The following is a 19566-nucleotide window of genomic DNA, read 5'->3' as shown; positions in this document are numbered from 1 at the left end:
ACACCCTGGCGCCAGACACCACAGGATCAGGTGTTCATACCTCAGCTGGTCAGACCTGCTTGTTGATCACAACATTCACGTCCTACACAATATTATTCAGGTGGTTTTAATGCTGTTAAAATATGCATTATATATGTGCATGAAAAAAAGCATTAATAAGAAGAAAGAAGAAGAACCTGCTCAAACAAATATGCTGATTAAACCATCACTTACCCTTCATGTAGTGTGCCCTTGAAAATACACACTTGAATCCACACAAACCAAAATCTCAGATGTCATACAGTCTTGTATCATAACACTGTAATAAATCCCCGTCCTGTTATAATAATATATTGTACATGCAAATGAAAGAACAAAGTTGCCACATTTTCAAATTTCCAAAATAACCTTTATTCTAAACTTACATTTTAAATTTTAAGTTTAGTATAAAAAAGTTAAGTGCACCTAAGTTCTTTTTTTCAAAGTATTCCATCTTTGACATGTCTCAGCAAACTGTAGTGACACTCATCTCCTTTAGTAATCTTAAAAGATAGAATGTGTACCAAAGTCCCATCACATCACTTTAGTACATACATCTATTTTACAAAATATTGTAAAGAGAATCCCTGAACTATAAATGTCCATAATCCTTCAACAAAGAGTGATCCTTTTGCTGGCTGTGGTTGGCATAGCATCTACTGGTCAGCTGTAGTTTACAGTACTTCATATTGCTGGGACAAAGCCACCATTATGCTGCTTTACAAACAATCAGAGCAGAGATGGAAATAAAAAGAAAACATTTTTTTGAATTACATTTTTTTTTAAGTTTTAAAAGCTGTGGCCTCTCTCCCATGAAAGCTGTACATAATGACAGCATGAGCAGGAATAAGTGAACACAGAGAATTATTTAAAATATTTGAGTGACACATCAGTCACGTCTGTTTTTGTAGCTTTTGTATGAGAGCTGCACAGAAGAGGTTCATCAGAGGAATGAAGCAGGTTTACAGACAGATGGTCGTTCTTAGGTAACACTGAAATCGCTAAATGTGTGCCGACATGAACACTCTGTTTTCTGGCGGCCACAGCTGTTAAAACTTAATATGGTATGTCGGATACCCAGTGACACATTGACACCAAAATGAGAAATATCTACAATTATTAGTTGATGGTGTCCATGCTGATGACTTATCTAGTTTCAGATGCCTTATATAAGTTCGCCAGATACTGTACTGTGTTTGCTCAATGACACAAAAACGTCTTGGAAATAAACAATCATGCTGACAGTCATATAGCCTCCTTGCAAAAGGTTTGCATACACTTACAGGCTACTGAACAACACTACGCGTCTTGACACTAGTTTAAAATTGACTAGACAGGATGAATTTTAAAATCTAAAAATGTTCAAAAATGTCACAGCTTTCTTTAAAAAACACATGAAAACAAAATTGGAAAAAAAAGAGTAGCCCCTTGTCTGCAACTTCTCAGTTTTGCTTAGCAGTGCATTTCAGATAAAAAGTGTTTTAATCAAATTTGTACATAGCAAAGGTGCAAAAGTATAAAGGAACTTAAAGACGCATTTAACCCACGTAAAGTGACACTAACACATTAACTAACGATTGCAGTCACGACACACTGAAGGCTCCATGGGCCGACAGTGTCACAACTTGTTTTTCAAAGATATGTTTGCTTTTAAATTGTGACGTCTAAAATTTCAAGTCACAACCAAACGTAAGTGCATTGTAGACCAGATCTTTGGTACAACCAGCTCATTGGTCATACTAACAAATTTATTAGCCTAACTACTCATGTAAATCACTTAAGTTTGGAAAAAGTAATGAAGGAAAAAAAAAGAAATTGTGAAATATTTGATGAAGTCTCCTCAACCTTGCTGAAAATGTTGACTATAAACTAATACTATCACAAAAGGTGATGTTTTTCTATGGTGAATAAGTACTTAGTTTAATGATGCTAAGTTGTGAAAGAGAAACAAGGGAGGGAACTTCTTAAAATCTGTACAATAAAACATTTAGTGTATAAACTCTGGGTATCCGACTGTGAAATAGAAACAGGAGACAAAAAAGCTAAAATGTTACACCAACCACCCCTTCCCATTCTTCTTACTATTTGGATTTACTTTAAATTTCTTTCCTTTAAGTTTACTGAAGTTAATTTGCTTTAATTTAGGGCTATCCCCAGTGCTCTTTGGCACTTGACTATGTTCATCTACAAGTTGCCCAACAAGGTACAGTAAACCACTTTAGATATTGCATTAAATCTTTTCTCAAATTTAGTTTTTTTTTTTTTTTTTTGCTTAAATGTAATTTATTTAATTTACACGTGATTTAAATAGAACAATTTGTCCGATAGACAATTCACTGTGCAACAAATTTGCTGTGGTTTTTTTTTTGGATACTGTGCAAAAGACAAGACAATTCTAGCTAAAAGCATCCAGGATGCAGATTTTTTTTTTTATACTTGAGATGTAATTTCTCATGATCATCATACTGGTATTTACATGGAACTATTACACACTTACTAATTTAACTACACTATAAGGTTTCAAAAAAAGACAAGTGGAGATTTCTTTTTTTTTGCGCTTTAACTGCAACTTTGTAACTGCGTTTCACTTTCACCATAAAGCAGCTAAACTATAGAATGCGGGTCTGATATTTCAACATTTCATTTACGTAGCTTTACAGGAATACAAGAACATCTCAATGTAATTTGTGACCGTTCGATCAAAGGAGAGCAGGTCTCTTGAACAAATACAGATGCCTGAAAGAGTCCAAGTCCAATCTGGAATGACCAAAGAGGTTAGACCCATTGAAGAATTATGGAATGGATTCTATAACATTAAAAATTTGCATTTGTCCTCTCCAGGCAGTGGCATTTATCATTTGATCTCTAGGTCAGAAGTGGAGTACTGTACCTTTCACAAGGGCTCTAAAATATTACATTCCGTTAGGTGATATCAGTATTGTGGCACGGCCAAGCAGCCTGAAGAGGGAGGCTTATGGGATGGGGGAAGAATTGGGGAATCATCAGGAACGGGGACACGGTTTAGGCATGAAGAAAGAGTTGAGGAGTTGCTGTTACCAGATTGTATAACCTCCACTGGATCCACCCAGGAAGAAGTTATTCTTGCGCTGTGTCATCATAACATTGGCACCCTGCATGGCAGCCAGCTGAGCTGCATTAGGGGGGTGTCCAGGAGGTGGAGGCTAATGAAGAGAAGAGACAAGCATAAACATAGGTTGATCAACTTTAAAAAAAAAAAAAAAAAGCATCTCCTCAACATCCTAATAGGGCTTCTTTAAATTCCTCAACCGAGTGGATACTCACTGGGATGGAAACACTGCTGCCAGCTGTGAAGCGAGCACCAGCATCAAAGCCGCCTTCCACCATCACTGTTGAACCATGTGGGTAAACGGCGCCCATGGGATAGTAAGCCATGGGGACATTCTGGCCCACTGGCCCGACCGGCATAGGTGCCTGCATGGGCATAAACACCTGAGCACCAGGGTAGTGAGAGGACATCTGAGGCACCTGGCCAGGCACCTGAGGTGGAAGCACATATCTGGGCTGGTATATCTGCAGAGATGGAAGAACAGATTTAAACCACTTGAGAACCGTTACTGTGTGTATTAAATGTGACATCATACAACTTGTAAATGCAATAGTTACCTCAGAATATGCAGGTGGTGTGTCTGTGTAAGGAGGTGCCTGAGGAGACATTTGCATAGCAGGAGGGTATACAGGTGCAGTGCTCTGCTGAGGGTACACAGCCTGCTGTGGATATGAACCTGCAAAACAACATTTTACTTTATGACAAATACTTTTCATGTAGTCGTAACAGTGACTGACACAGAAATCCCACATTAAGTGAGTGGTGGTGAGGTGGTGGCAGCAGTATTTAAGTGTTGAAGCAGTATAGAACAAGAATTTCAGAGGCTAAATATTAGTCACAGACAGAGACCATGGCAAAATGTCATATTTAGGGCAAAGAACAATTCAATGTCAGCAGCAATTTAAGAAAAAAGCTTAATATACCAATATGTATATCAGAGGAATTTATCAAAAAGTACTGTCTGTTCCAGTGGTTCACCTGGAGAGGGCCTGGATGCTCAATTTAATTTAGCCACAAAGAAAATATTTCTTTCAAGAGGATTGTTCTGGAAAAATCTACACAACTTCCAGTTTGTAATTCCAACTTGAAATAGGGTACATAAAATGACAAGATGCCACAATAAATAAAAGGTCAGATGGCAATTAACAAATTAGTGTATTAACAGAAAAACAATGTACGTTGATAGTAGATTGCAACCCTCCCCCCCCAAAAAAAAAAATTCTTAGTTTCACTATATCAAGTTTGAATAAATTGTGGTTTCTTTGTCTACTCTTGAGGCAAAACAAGACCTTAAGACACCCCAGTGGGCTCCAGAAATTTGCTATGGACATTTTTAAAAAATATATGTATTTTTTTATTGCGGTTAGGTAATATTTCCTAGGCCAAAGATTGCGTGAGAAAATATTGAATAGAGGGATGTAGAATTAAAATAATGATTAGTAGCAGTCCACAGCATAAGTGCACGGATGCATTAAAACCTGGGCGATTTTTAAAATAAATTTGAATCAGAGGCAACATATGTGTGTGCACACACATAAATATACATATAATGCTCAAATACTACTAAAATTGCTGGTACAAATTGAGATTTTCATTCTGGATCTTGTAAAACAAAGAGGAGAACAGCAGACCAAAACAGTAAAGTCATGTCAGCTTTGCCTTTAAATCTGTCTGTATTGAGTGATGTTAGCTAACTGGAAATTATGTGAGCTGCCCACTAATGTAATAAGAACATAATGTGACAGTAAATTTAGGCATCTGTTAACTATAGTGTTTGATAATCAGCTAGACGGCTCGGTTCAGCGCGTGTGCTCCACTGTTACCCAGAAAGCGTCAGTTTATTGTTATGTACGTAGCTAAACGTGAAGTCCGCTTCAGATGGCCATAACGACAGCTCCTCGTCTCTAGTTTTACCGTCAGCGTCGTTTAACGGACAGCTGGCTAACAAGCTAAACGGTGTGTGGAGAAATACCTTTGTTGTTCATGGTTGTGGACTGATCCGGAGGCTGAGGAGTATCTTACTGAACGGAGCTCTGCGTATCTTGTCACGGCCTTATTACAGGTTACGGCTTCACACGATCATCCACTTCCTTGTTTTTCAGCTTCTTGTTGTTGTGGAAGCGGTGACGTCACCCGCTCTGTGTCTGCGGCTCGACGCACGTACGCACGCAGCCGCGCATGCGCCCCCCACTGGTATAGACACGAGTGAAGGAAGGTGAAGTGAGGTTTTGATTCTTTGAAAAGGCCAATGAGACATCACAGGAAAATGTCATATTATAACATTAATGGATATTTATTATCGTTACTATTGCTGCATTATGACGGTATAAATGTTTTAATGTTGAGGGGTAAACCAGGGAAACATTCCCGTCCGAGTATCCGAGTAAAGAATTTAGTTTTCATATACTATATACTATACCCTATATATATATCTTAAAAGCTAACTAGCTGACTTTCTATTAAGCTAAAAGCTTTAAGCTGTATAGCTTGTAGCACTGGCTAACTAGCTTGAATTCTTCACTACTGTAAACTAAACATTCCTGAAAATGTAGCAACATGTTGCTTGTGTGCATATGTTGTTGTGGTGTGTATGTTAGCTAGCTAATGGCTTGCCATCAGCCATTGGCTACCTTGAACTCTCCACTACTGCTGCTGTAGGCTAAGCATTGTTGACTGATGATTTGACAATATTTTCATGTCAGGAATTTAAATATCACTCATAATAAGTTAAAATAAAAGGATAACTTTTGTTGTAGGCCCATTATTTCAACTTCATAGGCAATAATCAAACCATTTAAAAAAAATCTAAATATCTCACCACAAATTTGCAATTAATATCAAATGAAAAAATATATAATTACTGTTATTCATAAATAACAAGTTCGCATTTATCAAAGCAACTTGTGAGCTTTACCCAGTTTACCCTAATAAATACTTTAATGTTGTAAATAAGCATAGATTCCGTGTGGATGAAGGCGACTGTCTGTCTGGAATGACTTCTTAGAGGACAAATGGTAGAGTTGTGGACATTGTACAACCCTAAATGACACTCCAGCATCCAGCAGCCAACAACTGTTTCTCGTCTATTTCTTGTCATGTGTTATACTGTGTCATTTAAATAAAACTGCATTTTAGGGTGGCCTTTAAAAGTCACTAGTCAAAAGAGTGTCTGTATACTGATCACATTTTTGTTCAGTGTAAAATGAAAGAATCTATCACTGACATGAAAAGGTGCCACATGCACATTTTAAGTAGTTACTTCCCCAAATAAGGAACACAAAAGAGGACAGCAGAGTAAAGCATGCCTATAGGTGTGATGACACATAGAGGAATGATTTACTCCGCTGTTGATCATAAACATTTGAAAGCAATAAAGAATGCCCTGAGAGCCTTGTTGCATTATATTACTTTTTATTTGAATTTTGTGTTTGCCTTTACATAAACATATTTCATGTTTCTAACTTATAGTGATGGAGAAAATGGTGCATAAAAATTCACCAGAATACAGGAAATAAATAGCTTGACGCTAACAATTTCCTGAGGTAAGACCTTCAGGCCCTCTGGCTGTACAATAGCCAACTCACTGTTGTTTATGTAGCACATATAAAACAACAGACAGTGAGTCAAAGTGGTTTCCAATGAAGAAATGAGAGAAGAAGAAAAATTCAGTATTAATATTAAGGTTAAGACTCTACAAAACTATTTATTGCATTTATTTGGCCAATTTAAATTAAGGTTAAGCTGCTGCAGTATTGTATGGAATACAAAATCTATACAGTAGTGCCTGGTCATATTCTGTAGAACTATAATGTCTTCTAGTTTATTTTATTAGTTTACTTCATATAGACCACAACCCAGTCCAGCTAATTTACATATGCAGTCAATGGCCAAGTGTATATAGTAGTGTATTGATGTAGCAAAGAAGGATGTTAGTTTTGATATTACACATATAATAGTGTTTTGCTAATGACTTGTACAGCCAAAATAAATATGAGTAATACACAGTATATCTTTCAGCACACATTCCCTAGTCTGAAACTGAAGCAGCTAAATGAAAACAAGCCATCATTAAATTTTCGATTAACACCCATTCTTATCTACTGTGAGCGATTTATTTTCAGTCATGGTACTTCTTTAGCCACAATATCAGTGAAAGAAACAACAGGAGACAAATGAACTTTGCAGCAACGTATTTTGCGTTGCAATATTGATACGACAAAATTAAAATTTATATGTACAACCCATAAGAACCCGCATACAGTAAGAACGAATTAATCTGTCACTACTTCTTTTCATTTGCATAAGTGAGTCTGATATTTAAACCAGTAAAATTAACACATTTACTAAATACGATACAGTAAAAGCAATGATATCGGACATTTTTTGCAGAAAAACAAGAAAAACAATCACCTGATATAGGCAACTTTCATTAAGTCAATCTTTTAATAGCATTAAAATCATTTGACTGGTGGAAGAAAATCAAAAGAAGTGTATAAAAAACTGACAGCATATATTTGTATATGTTTTCACTGTCAAAATATTACTGTTGTTATCACGGATTGCTTTACAACATAATTAATACATGCGAACACAATCAGAGTGCAAATATAAAAGCATATTCAAAGTTAATGTTATAAATAAGTGACAAGGATGTATTTTTTTAAGGTTAAAATGATTCGTGAGGTAAAATTAATCTTTTTAATAAGATTTCACATTTAATTTCATAGTAACAAAGCTGTAATCGCTTATCATTTAAATGCCCTTTTTAAAGCTGTTATTCTACATATAGTTGTCAATATATATAGAAATGTGTTGTTTGAGTGCAATCAGAGCACTTGATTTTGGTAAATTATAGTTTTTTTTAATATAATTTTTAAAAACTAATTCATTCAACCATGCTGTCATTTACACAAACAGCAGTGCTGGGAGTGTGTTGGTGTACTGATTGTGTTTTTATTCCAGACTGTACATCCAGTCCACAGCCTCCCTGCTCTTTATGCGCTGCGGCCCCTTTAAGAGAACCATGGCACCTCTCAAGTCGAGGCAGACATTTTTCAATGCAAGATTTTTTCTTGCATAAATTATGTTCATGACGTAGTGCAAAAGGCCAATTTTGTGGCAATTTTGCCCGACTTTACAGCTCAAACAGGATTCTGTGAGACACCTCAAGGATTCTTGATTATCTGAACAGTTGCAGAAAGGGCATCGTCATTAAATATTAAGAGAGAGGAGATCCTAACATTGCAAGCCTCCTTATCAATGCAAATACCTCTTTTGTGTGCAGTCACAGCGCCTGTCTGGGAGCTGAGATGAATTTTTAATTATGTGTGACTGAAACAAACTGTGACAAGGACCTTTTTAAGAACGGAGGATTACAGAAAATAAGCTGCATTTACGCGGTAAGTTGAATACAATAACCGGACTGTGTTCTCGCTGGCTCTTCGCGCAGCGCAGCGAAATGGCGAGAGGAAATGAGTTTTGGTTAATATGCAATGCTCGTAATTAGCATAATTTATATATTTATGATAAAGAGAGGGAAATCCATAATATTCGGTCTCTAGGCACGGGTCGAGGTGGTTTGTGTCGCCTGTGCCTGGCGCTTGCTGCTTGTCCTCAAAAGTGGCCGACGCGGCGAGACTTTTATTGGGCAGGATGGGGGTGGGGAGCCATCAACAGCCGCTGAAGTTTTGACAGATCCTCCTCACGAACGGGGCATTGCAGCAGGGGACGCAGCACCTCGACTCTTTTCTGCGATCTGTGATGAATTTGCAGCCACTTCGTGTCCACGATCAGCCCGTTTGGTCACGTTTTGTGCAGCAGAAGTACAACACAGTGTGGCCTGTTTATAGGCCCCTCCAAATAGTCTGGTCCTGCAATGACAGAAATAGCCATGAATTTAAAAAGAACTGCCTTCAGCATGTGGGTCTGTTTGAGCAGCATTTGTCCCTAAAGTGCAAATGCTACGAGCTGACAGGGGTCCAGATCGATTTGTAGTCCTAGTATGGCTGCAAAGCATATATAAAGGAGTTTGTTTAATCAGTGTTTGTTTACCCAGAATGCCAGGAAGACAGTGACTGTGGTGGTGCAGCGAGCCATGAACTCCCAGGATCTGCCTGCCAAAGATGCCCCACTTACTGTCAATGAGCAGGTAACACTCACCTGTTTGTCTGAGAGAAGTGAAAGCGCCTCCTCCTCCTCTTCCAGATATAATGACAGCAAGTCCAGTCACACGCTGATCCCTTCAAGTTCTTTGCTGCCATTTGCTCCTGTCACCTCCATGTGCCAACATACCACATCATAACGATTAACTGCCGTGCAGCAGTCCATTGAGATCAGGTGCCACTTTTATCGCCTAATAATACGTGCTGCTCTATGCTTGTGAGGGTTACCGATCTTTACACTGCCGTGCTTAATAATTAATTGTGGTTTTTCTCTCTCTGGTAACATTCTGTGTAGACATAGTCAGCAAACAAAAAGCAATACTCTTCACGGATGCGCCGAGGCGAACTTGAAGGAAAGCATTGCTTGAGCTGCTTGTTGGCTGATGCTCTTATCATTGTTTTGGTGTACTCATGCTTTTTTCATTTGTGCCTCTTTCTTTTCTGTTTGTTTGGTTTTGGGTCATTGTGTCCTAACATGTGCTCGGCTTCTCTGTTCTCCTTAGCCATTCACTGTCTGACTGCAGAAGTCTTTTTTCAGCCATTTAAACCCCGCACTTTGAAATACCCTGCCAAAGACAACCAGGTATGCATCCTCCTCTCTCTTCCTGCATTGTCTCTCTGCACCTTGTCCTCCAGCCCAGGTTGTCGTGCTGCCTCTCCGTTAGGTCTTTCATTATTGCATACCATGAATCATCAGTTAGGCAGTATTGGGCTTACTACATGTTGTTAGAGGGAATTGACAAAGTGGGGAAGTTTAGGCTATTGGTGACACCTCTAGTGCTAGATCAAGTCAGGCTTTTATCATATTTTATCACAACTAATAGCAAAGTTAGAGATTTATCAGCCTCTAACAGATGAAGAAGTTATTCGGCCGGTTCTTTTTGCATTTAAATCATCTCATGTATCCCTGGTCACTGCACAGGTCATTGTGATGTCTGGCCATGAGACTATTCGCGTGCTAGAGGTAGAAGTCGATGCGTCTCAACCATCATCAGCATCCGATGGGAAGAGTGAAGGCAAAGCTGAGGAGGGAGTGGCTCAGGCGGCAGAGCAACCTGATGCCAGCAGCACCCAAGACAGTGCCACGGTGCCCCAGAGCAGCGGGGGAGTAGGTAAATCACGGCCCTACTAGATGATGATGGAGACCGGATGACTTATTACTCCTGCTTGCATGACACAGTGGTGAAAGGTTGATGAGAGCTGGCTGTGAAATGAAAAAAAACTTCAAATGTCAGGAGGAACCGACCCTGTCTGTGCTCCTGCAGTGCTGGGTGAGCAGCAGGTGGTGTCTGTCGAGGCTCTTGCTCCTGCTGTCCAAACGCTGACCCCCGCTGTTCCCATCAGCATGTCCCTGCCCCAGCCACAGACCACCATGCCCATCACCGTACAAGGTTGTCCACAGGTATGACTCTGAACTTACACACTCACTACACTGTCTGTATTCATCTTTACCCATCAGATGAAGAAAGGTGTAGTCAGTAGTTTGGTTGTCTGACTGGTTTTCCTGAAGCTGGGGAGAGAAATTAACAGCTTGGAGGGCACTGGTGTCTGAAAAATGCTCAAATCATGAAATTCTCATTGACCCCAATTAATTTCTCCCTGTTCACTTGTTATTTCTTGTCCAATAGTCATGTGTCGGGGGAATTATTGTCACATTTGTCACCCACAGGCTGTTGTAGGTGATATATCTTGAGGCCACTACCTGGCATGCGCTGTGGATGTGAAAAATAGAGAAAAATTCATCTCAAATGCTTGAATTTGTAGCCTGAGGCTGTAGAAACTGTTGGCACAACATTTTCAGCAATTGCAGTAGCAAAACCCCTAACATTGTAAAAGAACAACTCAATAGTATAGTTTCTGAGTGCACATACAGTAACAACAGTATTAGTTTAAAAAAATAGTGCCTCTAAAAGTACAGCTATAATTGGAAGCATAGTTTAAGATGACAATAATGTTGTCCAAGGCAGTAATGCTAATAGAAAACAATGTTTTTCACTCCATTACACCACAATAGGTGCTGACACAGGAAAGTCTGGCCACTCTGATGACCGGTATGATGGCCCAGGCGGGGTCGCTGGGCCAGCCGCTGCTCATCCCCCTCAGTATGGCGGGCTCCATCGGCGGCCAGGGCGGCTTGGCTGTTCTCACTCTTCCTACCACCAATGTAGCTACTCTGCCTGGTCTCGCAGCAGCTAATCCTGCTGGAAACCTCCTCAAACTGCCCTTTGCAGGCCTTCAAGGTAAAAGGCATTCTTTGTAGATCTGCTCCCCATTTGATCTCTCATATGCAGAATGTGTCTACATTTCATTGTTTGAGATCAGTTGACTGATAAAACACAACATGCACACATCATCCTTTCTTCTCGACATGCTCTTTGAGTGTAGGAATGACATCATCCTTCACTTTGGTCCAGACTGAACTTTTGTAAGGAATCCCAGAGCTTTTATACAAATATTACTGCTCCACAGAGGATCATCCCTGCTGACTTTGGTATCTCTGCTTGTCCCTTTTGTTTGAGTTTAATATTTGCAGTATGAAGCGAAATGTCTCAACAGATAATGAGTCAGTGGTCGTAAAATTTGGTTGTAATGTCCCTCTTAGGATTAATTGTAATAACTTTGGTGATCGTCTTACTTTCATGTAGCACCGTGATCAGGTCAGATTTTCCATCAGTCTCAGCTGCAAACTCTTAGTGTTATTAAAATATTACACACGTGCATTTGCATGCTTGCAGTGCAGACAGTCACGCATTGCAGTCAGTTTTCCTCACGATAAATGACTTCATTACTGAACAATAACATCTTAAATACTTTCTTACGCAGCTGCAACCGTCCTGAACTCGGTCCAGCCGCAGCTACAGACAAATGCGCAGACGGTGTTTCAGCCTCAAGCAGCCTCCTTACAGCCGGTTCAGGCCGCCCTGCAGCAGGTGACTCCTCAGCCGACACAGGTTACCAACGCACAGGTCACTGCTGCTCAGGTGGCAGCAGGCCAGGCGACTTCTGCCGCCACCACCAGCGTGTCTCAGTCCAACATTTCTGTGGCAGCTCTTCAGACAGCAGGACTGTCCATCAACCCAGCTATTGTAAGAACGTCTTCATACAACTGTTTGCAACCGGTTTGAGTGCCGTGGTTTCATTTTGCTGTGCTCTATGAACATGATGTGATTATTGTCTCTCAGATCAATGCTGCTTCTTTAGGAGCGCAGCCTCATTTCCTCAGTTCTCTCACATCCACTCCCATCATCAGCAGTGCCATGTCCAGCATGGCTGGCATCACCAGCCAGATCATCACAAATGCCCAGGGGCAGGTAAGCACAATAAAACACCAGTGCTGTGATAATACAATTCCTTAAATACAATGAAAAAACACTGTGTAATGCCTGGGCAATACCACAATTGCCCCTTAAAGTAGCCATTATCTAAAAACAAGGCTAGAGCACACAACAGACTTCATAAATAAAAAAAACATTTGCAGTTGGTGCATTTTTGCCAAACGTTTGTACTGATTCACGTTGATCAATAGTCACACTCAAAGTAAAGTCCAAGTAAAAGGCATTAAATTATTTTCATGTGTTTTCTTCAGTTCCTTGAAAATCATAGCACAGCTTCCAGTTAACATTAGTCAGCAGTGTTATTTCAAGGCAGTGGAGCATGAGACAATTTCTGTGAAAAATGATTGTACTCTCAAATAGCTCTGCCACTCAGCCCAACCACTATGGCAGCTCATTGGAGTCGTGTTGTGTTTATTCCTGAAAAACATCACTTTATCCTGAGTGAACTGCTAATAGGTTATCCCAATAGCAAAAACACTACCATGTCCTGAAAGTGGTTTTGGAAAACGACCAAAAAAATGATCCAGAGGGTTATATTTAAGTACGTCTGCATATTTCTCTTTTATTCACTGTTTACAGGTCATAGGGACCCTCCCGCTCTTAGTGAACCCGGCCTCTCTGGCTGGAGGGGCTGCGACTCCCACCCTCCCACTCCAGGGTCTTCAGGTGCAGACTGTCGCCCCACAGCTGCTTCTCAACACCCAGGGCCAGATCATTGCCACTGTAGGGAATGGAGCTGCTGCAATCGCAACTTCTGCCGCAGTTCTGCCTAAAACTGCTGCTGCTCCAACACTTGCCAAACCCAGCACACAGGTACGCAAACAAAACCAGTCTGAATTTAGTTTTGAGGTCAGAACGGACAAATTAACTGCACAATGGACACTGAAATTAAACATTTACAGTAAAATCTTGAAAGAGATCTTAAATGTATGTACATATTTTGTTTATATTTTCATACAGACCATAAGATGTTGCATGTAATTTGTTGTTATTTGTACCCTCCCAGGCTTCGGTAACAGCTGTCACTCAGTCACCAGTTGTCATTGCTCCTCAGCCGTCTGTCCTGAAGACGGCCACCACGCTCTCCTCCACAGTACCCATCACCTGTGGAGACATAGCAAAAGTGGGCCAGCTTGTCAGCAGTATGTACACCTGCTTCTCCTGTACAGGCATAGATCCGTTTTAAGAAGGCAGATATTTTTAACCAGATTTTCTAAATTGTAGAACCCCAGCAGGCCGTCAGCAGCGAGGAAGGCATTAATCTGGAGGAAATCCGAGAGTTTGCCAAGAATTTTAAGATCCGTCGGCTGTCCTTAGGGCTTACTCAGACGCAAGTAGGGCAGGCTCTTACTGCAACGGAGGGTCCGGCCTACAGCCAGTCGGCTATTTGCAGGTGAGCTACTCCTGGTTTTGTTGCCTTCCATGTGAAATCTTTTTCCACTAATGCCCTGTAAATACTAATTTATGTGAGTTATTAAGGCGTCAGTGATGCATCAATAACAGGGTGTATACATTTGAGCTTTTTCACTGCAGGCAAAGCAGAGGTACAAACATTCACAATGGCTCTGTTCCATTAAAGAGCAAAGCATTGTTAAGTGATGTTCAATACCAAGCCCTGGACCGAGCTCACCTAAATACAATCTGCTTGTTAAGATGTGATGTATTATCCTGCTGATAATACCGTTTATGGGCCCAAGCCTCCACTGCGTAGGATGAGGTTCTTATCTTTCCAGAGTGATGCAGTGCTCTATCCTGTGTTGTTTAAATAGATTTAAAAATCTATTCATCCATTATCTATACACCGCTGAGTCCTCATTGGGGTCGTGGGTTGGATTGCTGGAGTCTATCCCAGCTGTCTTAGGGTGAAGGTAGGGGACACCCTGGACAGTTTGCCAGTCTATCGCAGCGATACATATAGAGACTAACTATAACACTCACATACACATCCTATGGACAATTTAGAGTTACCAATTAAGGAAGATCATGCAGGAAGATCCCAGCAAGGGATGCAAACCGGGGATGTTCTGGCTGCAAGGCGAAAGTGCTAACCACTGAGCCACTGTACAGCCCCAAAATCTATCAATTTGTCATTCTATTGCTTTTCTTGCAATGCATTCAGTCCATGACGTCATGATTACAGACACTTGCAGATCCTGCATCTCACTGACTGACCCTTAACATGCACCTATTTGGAGATAATTTATCTGCCACTCTACGACTTGTAAAATATATGGCCAGCGCTGTATTTACATTATCCTAATGATACATCTGTATCTTGCGAGGGAGTAGCAGTAACACTCCAAAACTTGGCAGGTTCATGATTAGTTTTTCATCTTCAAAATTAAAGCAGTCCTGTTCATTTTTGCTTTCTAGACATACCTCAGCCAGAACATGGCATGTATCATCTTTAGATGTCAATAACTAAATGCATGACCGTTAATGTCTCACTCACTTCAGCACCATAAAACCTCATTGATCACAGATTCCTTTACTCTACCTTTGGTTGCACTTTTCATCCTCTTTACCCCTAACTGGGACATCACTGAAGTGATTGTGAAAATTTTCACGTTCTGGCTCTAAAAGCGCGTTTGGATGCTGAACTGGATGTTAATTATTAGTAAGTCACATGTGGCGTCAGACTTAACAAGCAGGTACAACCATCGTTAATGTTCTTAAATACTCCTTTGCTTTTCCTGCTTTGACATATCCACTATCCACTGTGAAAGAGGTCTACTTGTGCATATGTTTACCTGTTTACAGTATATCCACATAAATTGCATTTCTAACCCTGTTCTAACATTAATACCAGTGAGTCAACCATGCCAGCTTTTACTCTGGTTGAACTGCAGTCATGCTCACTGACATACTGTAGTATTAAATCTATCAGTTCATTTTAATGTGAATGGCTTAACCCCTTGATGCCTATTGTCATGAATTCACAACATACCACTTTCAGTCAGACTGCAGCTGAAACAGCATATCTGTTTCCCCAATGCCTGTTTGTGCGTATTCAATACGTACCTCGGAACCTTTTGCAAGCACAGGTTTCTCGTGGGACCGGTCGGAGTGGGACCTAATTATTATATATTTGTTATTATTATATATCTCTTCTATGTGTAATAGATAAATTAACAATCTCCACTTATTTTAGCATCAGCTGGAAAACAAACACAATTTTTTTTTTAAATTTAATTGTAAATCAATTCAGGCGTCAAGGAGTTAATCAACTTAGAGATAACACTTATTTTTAAATATTTTTAGATTCTGTGAGCACACATTTTAAGAATTCTCCAAATACATCTTTTTTTTTTTTTTAGCCTTTATTTATACAGGTAGTCTCATTGAGACACTGAGTCTCATTCTCAAGAGAGACCTGTCCGATTTTTAGCCCTGCAATGGATGGCAGCATGTCATATGACAGTTGACATTTGTGGTGCCCTGAGACTGAACTGATATAACTAAAATGATCCCTAGAGTTTTCTATAGCGACATCATGAGGTTGATATTTCTAGTTTTTGAGTTTTGAGTGTGATGGTGAAATTTTGTTGATATATTAATGTTCCTCAAAGGATGAATTGTAAAAGCTTTGTTGGTTTAGTTTTCATCTAATGTCACCATCACATCAAAATTTTAATAGTATTGTCCCTGTGAGCGTACAGACCTTAGCTTTTAGCTGAAACCATTACTGTGACTTCACACAGCCCCACAGAGCTGCTAATGTGGCTGCAAACCTTTCTGCTATTGTATTAGAAACCAAACAGATTTTATGTTTAAGTGTTGACAGCCGATGAGTTGTCAATATCTGGAGAGGTCTGTTAGTACATTTGTTTGGTTGAAGTCTTGTGGATTTTTTTCTGAAATTCTGGTCTATGTGAATTCACAAGGATGGAACTGATTTAATTCCTCAGTTGTTAAGTGCAGCTACAATACATACAGTGTCATACAGTGTGAACTGTATTTGTTACCGCAGGTTTGAGAAGCTGGATATCACCCCTAAGAGTGCTCAGAAGCTGAAGCCGGTCTTGGAGAAGTGGCTGGCTGAAGCCGAGCACTGGAACCAGAAAGGCCAGCAGAATCTGATGGAGTTTGTTGGTGGTGAACCTTCCAAAAAACGGAAACGGCGCACCAGTTTCACTCCGCAGGCTATAGAAGTCCTCAATTCTTACTTTGAGAAGAATGCTCTGCCAACAGGCCAGGAGATTACGGAGATCGCAAGGGAGCTAAACTATGACCGGGAGGTTGTGCGAGTATGGTTCTGCAACCGGCGACAGACACTGAAAAACACGAGTAAGATTAACGTCTTCCAGGTTTAGCAACGACCTCACTGTGGGAGAGTTTGCCGCTGATCTTTTGTCCTTTTGGGAATTTGAACATGTAATGCAGCAGCGCACATCTGGATTGTGTTGTAAAGACGACTCCGTTAAGGCTGAAAGAATATGAACTTTTTGAGAAAATTAAGGAAATGATGAAAGAGTACGAAAACTGAGTAATAGTTGTGTAAATGTGTACACTACTTCTGCGTGGTGCGTACTAAGTCAAACTGCATGGTCCTCTTATCATAGTCAGTGATAATAATACAGTGATGATAACATGTCATATTTAAAAGCATTTGATGAACTTTTATACGAGTGGTTTTATAGGTTCCCCCTCCGACTTATTTTAAGTGTTTGTGCGTAAAGTCACATTGATTTTAGTCACATGTATGTCACCCTGACATTGGCTCGCATTATGATGATATTTAAATAATATACTTTGGCCACAGTGGATAACGTGAAAGCTCTAGCTGCTCATTTATTTAATATTCACATATTATTTGTCCTGCATGAGCAGCTCTGCAGACATAAATGAGATTCTGACAGAAAAATGACCCATAATCTTATTTTCATTTGAATTATTTGTCTGAGGAGCTCCAGAAATGACTTTGCTCTCCGTGGACTCCTGACTCTGCCACAAGTATTTTGGGACAATCATCACTTTGATCGTTCTTAAGTGATAATCAATGAAAGATGAGCTTGAAATCTGTAGTCATTTCCTCTCATTTGGCTCCGGTGTCCATCGGGGAAAGTCACTTCTGATGTTCCTCGGACAACAGAGTCTTATTACAACGAAGTCTTAGCTGGGCCTATTGTCTGTAGTGCCACAATTGTAAACTTGTTTTTGATTTTCATGAAGCTTGATTGTGAATGACTGATCATACAGATACTTAGTGTTTGTGTGAGTGACATGTGTGAATTCACCAGTCTGTCTTTGTTTTTACACCGTCTGTTCAATGTGTTCGTAATGCTCTGAGAGTGTTTTATTTTTGCGTTCTGTCTGTTTACTGCTTTGACTGTTCGCTTAATAGCCTTCTGCTGCATTTGTCACCTTGAGTTAGACGAAGCGTATTTGCAAAATAGGAGCTCGTTTGGCCTGTTGAAGTCAACTTAATATGATGTCATGTTGCCTGAAACATTAGTGCCAGATTTTTTGAAATACTCATACCAAGCCTAAAATCAATCAAATTGATTAAAAACCGTAATGAACCGTTTAGGAAAGGAAAAGGTGTTATGATTTTCAATCTGAAACAAGTTTGATGACAGTTTGCATCTGCAGTATGAAGGTGTTTTCTGTAAGAACAATACTGTGTCAGTTTTCTTTATCTTTGCCAATATTTCAAGAATTCTTTGCACTTTAGTGACAGCAGGGAAAGTGAAAAGGTTATGAATGGTTTACGTACGGTCAAGGTTTCAATTTTTGTTTGTCACAGGATTTAATGTTTGTGTTGTGAGAGGCTTTGCAAAATGTAGCAGTACTGGCAAAATTGCAATCAACAACTTGACAAGCAACATCTATTATTAAGATTAATTTACTTTTTAAGCAGATGAAATGTAAAATACTACAAAATATGAAAGCTAATATGCATTAATTACATTTTATTAAAATGTCTTTGAGTTTGTGATTTATGTGTTGAACGGTGCATTTTATGCTCCACCTCATATTTGCCTTTTAAATGACAGTAGGCTTATATTGCAGTGGACGTATACCTAACCGTAGTGTTACAAAGGTCTTGCTTTAACATGTGTTTACCTTCATGTTCAATACGGGAAGACAATATATAATATGGTTTAATATACTAAGTTATCCAATAGAAAAAAAAGAGCTAAATTAGATTAATAAGATGTAAGCTATTATACATTTGACTCCACAAAGCACAGAAAAGTTCAGGTTTTACTGAGACGAGTGAAAAAGTTGAATGCTTTTTGTCATTTTCTGTCAGATAAATCAAATAAACCCTGTCTTTATTAATCAATCCTGAGTGTTATGTGTCAATATGTTTTTTGTCTAGGTATGTTCTGTAACTGTAAGTGACTGTAGTATGAATGTAAATGTAAAAAGGGTGTTTTTTTTCACAGCTCTTTTAAAGGGCGTTCCCACTCAAAATGTTACTTTCTGTCCAAGTACTTACAATTTTTATAATGTTTATTCCACCCAAAATACAACTTACAGTTTTAAAAGTCTGTTCCACTCAAAGTACTACGTTGTGTTAAGTTATTACACTGTATGTGTGATAAATTTCTGAAATTAATTAGGCTGAAACAAACAGGTTAGAACAGAAAAATGTAAAGTAATGCTGGCAATGAAAATAAGGCAATAACTAATATCACATAATACACATTACACATTAAATTGAAATATCACACCTGAAAATGGAATATGGGACATTACACTGACATTGTAAATGAAAGTGAAATACTGATGTGAAAAAGAGAGGTTGTACATGATCCTGAAACTGATATCGCACAAACTATTGAGAAAAGTAACATTGTAAGTTATATTATTGTTCAGATCTAAGTGTCCAAGTGCGATTCCTGCAGAATTAAATGTTTAAAGGTTTATTTCACCCAAAACACAACTTTTTTTTGTTCAAGTACTTATTTATTCCACCCAAAACTGGATATAGTAATTTTTTTTGCCAGTGCCTCTG

The 19566-nt window shown here is 39.4% G+C and overlaps 2 protein-coding genes across 4 annotated transcripts; one reads left to right on the top strand and one right to left on the bottom strand.

Moving 5' to 3' along the window:
* Positions 1-366: 366 nt before the first annotated feature.
* On the bottom strand, positions 367-5232 carry dazap2 (DAZ associated protein 2). Its single transcript, XM_023291308.3, has 4 exons — positions 5079-5232; positions 3664-3782; positions 3322-3570; positions 367-3200 (listed from the first exon to the last, which is right to left on the bottom strand). The coding sequence occupies exons 1-4, from the start codon at positions 5089-5091 to the stop codon at positions 3072-3074; spliced, it is 510 nt and encodes a 169-aa protein (XP_023147076.1). The 5' UTR covers positions 5092-5232; the 3' UTR covers positions 367-3071.
* Positions 5233-8363: 3131 nt separating this feature from the next.
* pou6f1 (POU class 6 homeobox 1) lies at positions 8364-18891 on the top strand. Of its 3 annotated transcripts, XM_023292257.3 has the most exons (12): positions 8457-8505; positions 9162-9254; positions 9771-9850; positions 10190-10379; positions 10533-10669; positions 11282-11507; positions 12091-12353; positions 12450-12578; positions 13182-13415; positions 13609-13744; positions 13827-13995; positions 16573-18891. In XM_023292257.3, exons 4-12 carry the CDS (start codon positions 10199-10201, stop codon positions 16913-16915), a joined length of 1818 nt encoding a protein of 605 aa, XP_023148025.2. In that variant the 5' UTR covers positions 8457-8505; positions 9162-9254; positions 9771-9850; positions 10190-10198; the 3' UTR covers positions 16916-18891. The 3 variants fall into 3 exon arrangements, with proteins under 3 accessions (XP_023147947.2, XP_023148025.2, XP_035812857.2); XM_023292179.3 differs by lacking the exon at positions 9771-9850 and having other exon boundaries at positions 8364-8505; XM_035956964.2 differs by lacking the exons at positions 8457-8505; positions 9162-9254 and adding an exon at positions 9312-9442.
* Positions 18892-19566: the final 675 nt, after the last annotated feature.

This window comes from Amphiprion ocellaris, chromosome 8 (assembly GCF_022539595.1).
Source record: "Amphiprion ocellaris isolate individual 3 ecotype Okinawa chromosome 8, ASM2253959v1, whole genome shotgun sequence".
NCBI lineage: Eukaryota > Metazoa > Chordata > Actinopteri > Pomacentridae > Amphiprion > Amphiprion ocellaris.
This window is presented reverse-complemented; position numbering and strand designations above follow the sequence as displayed.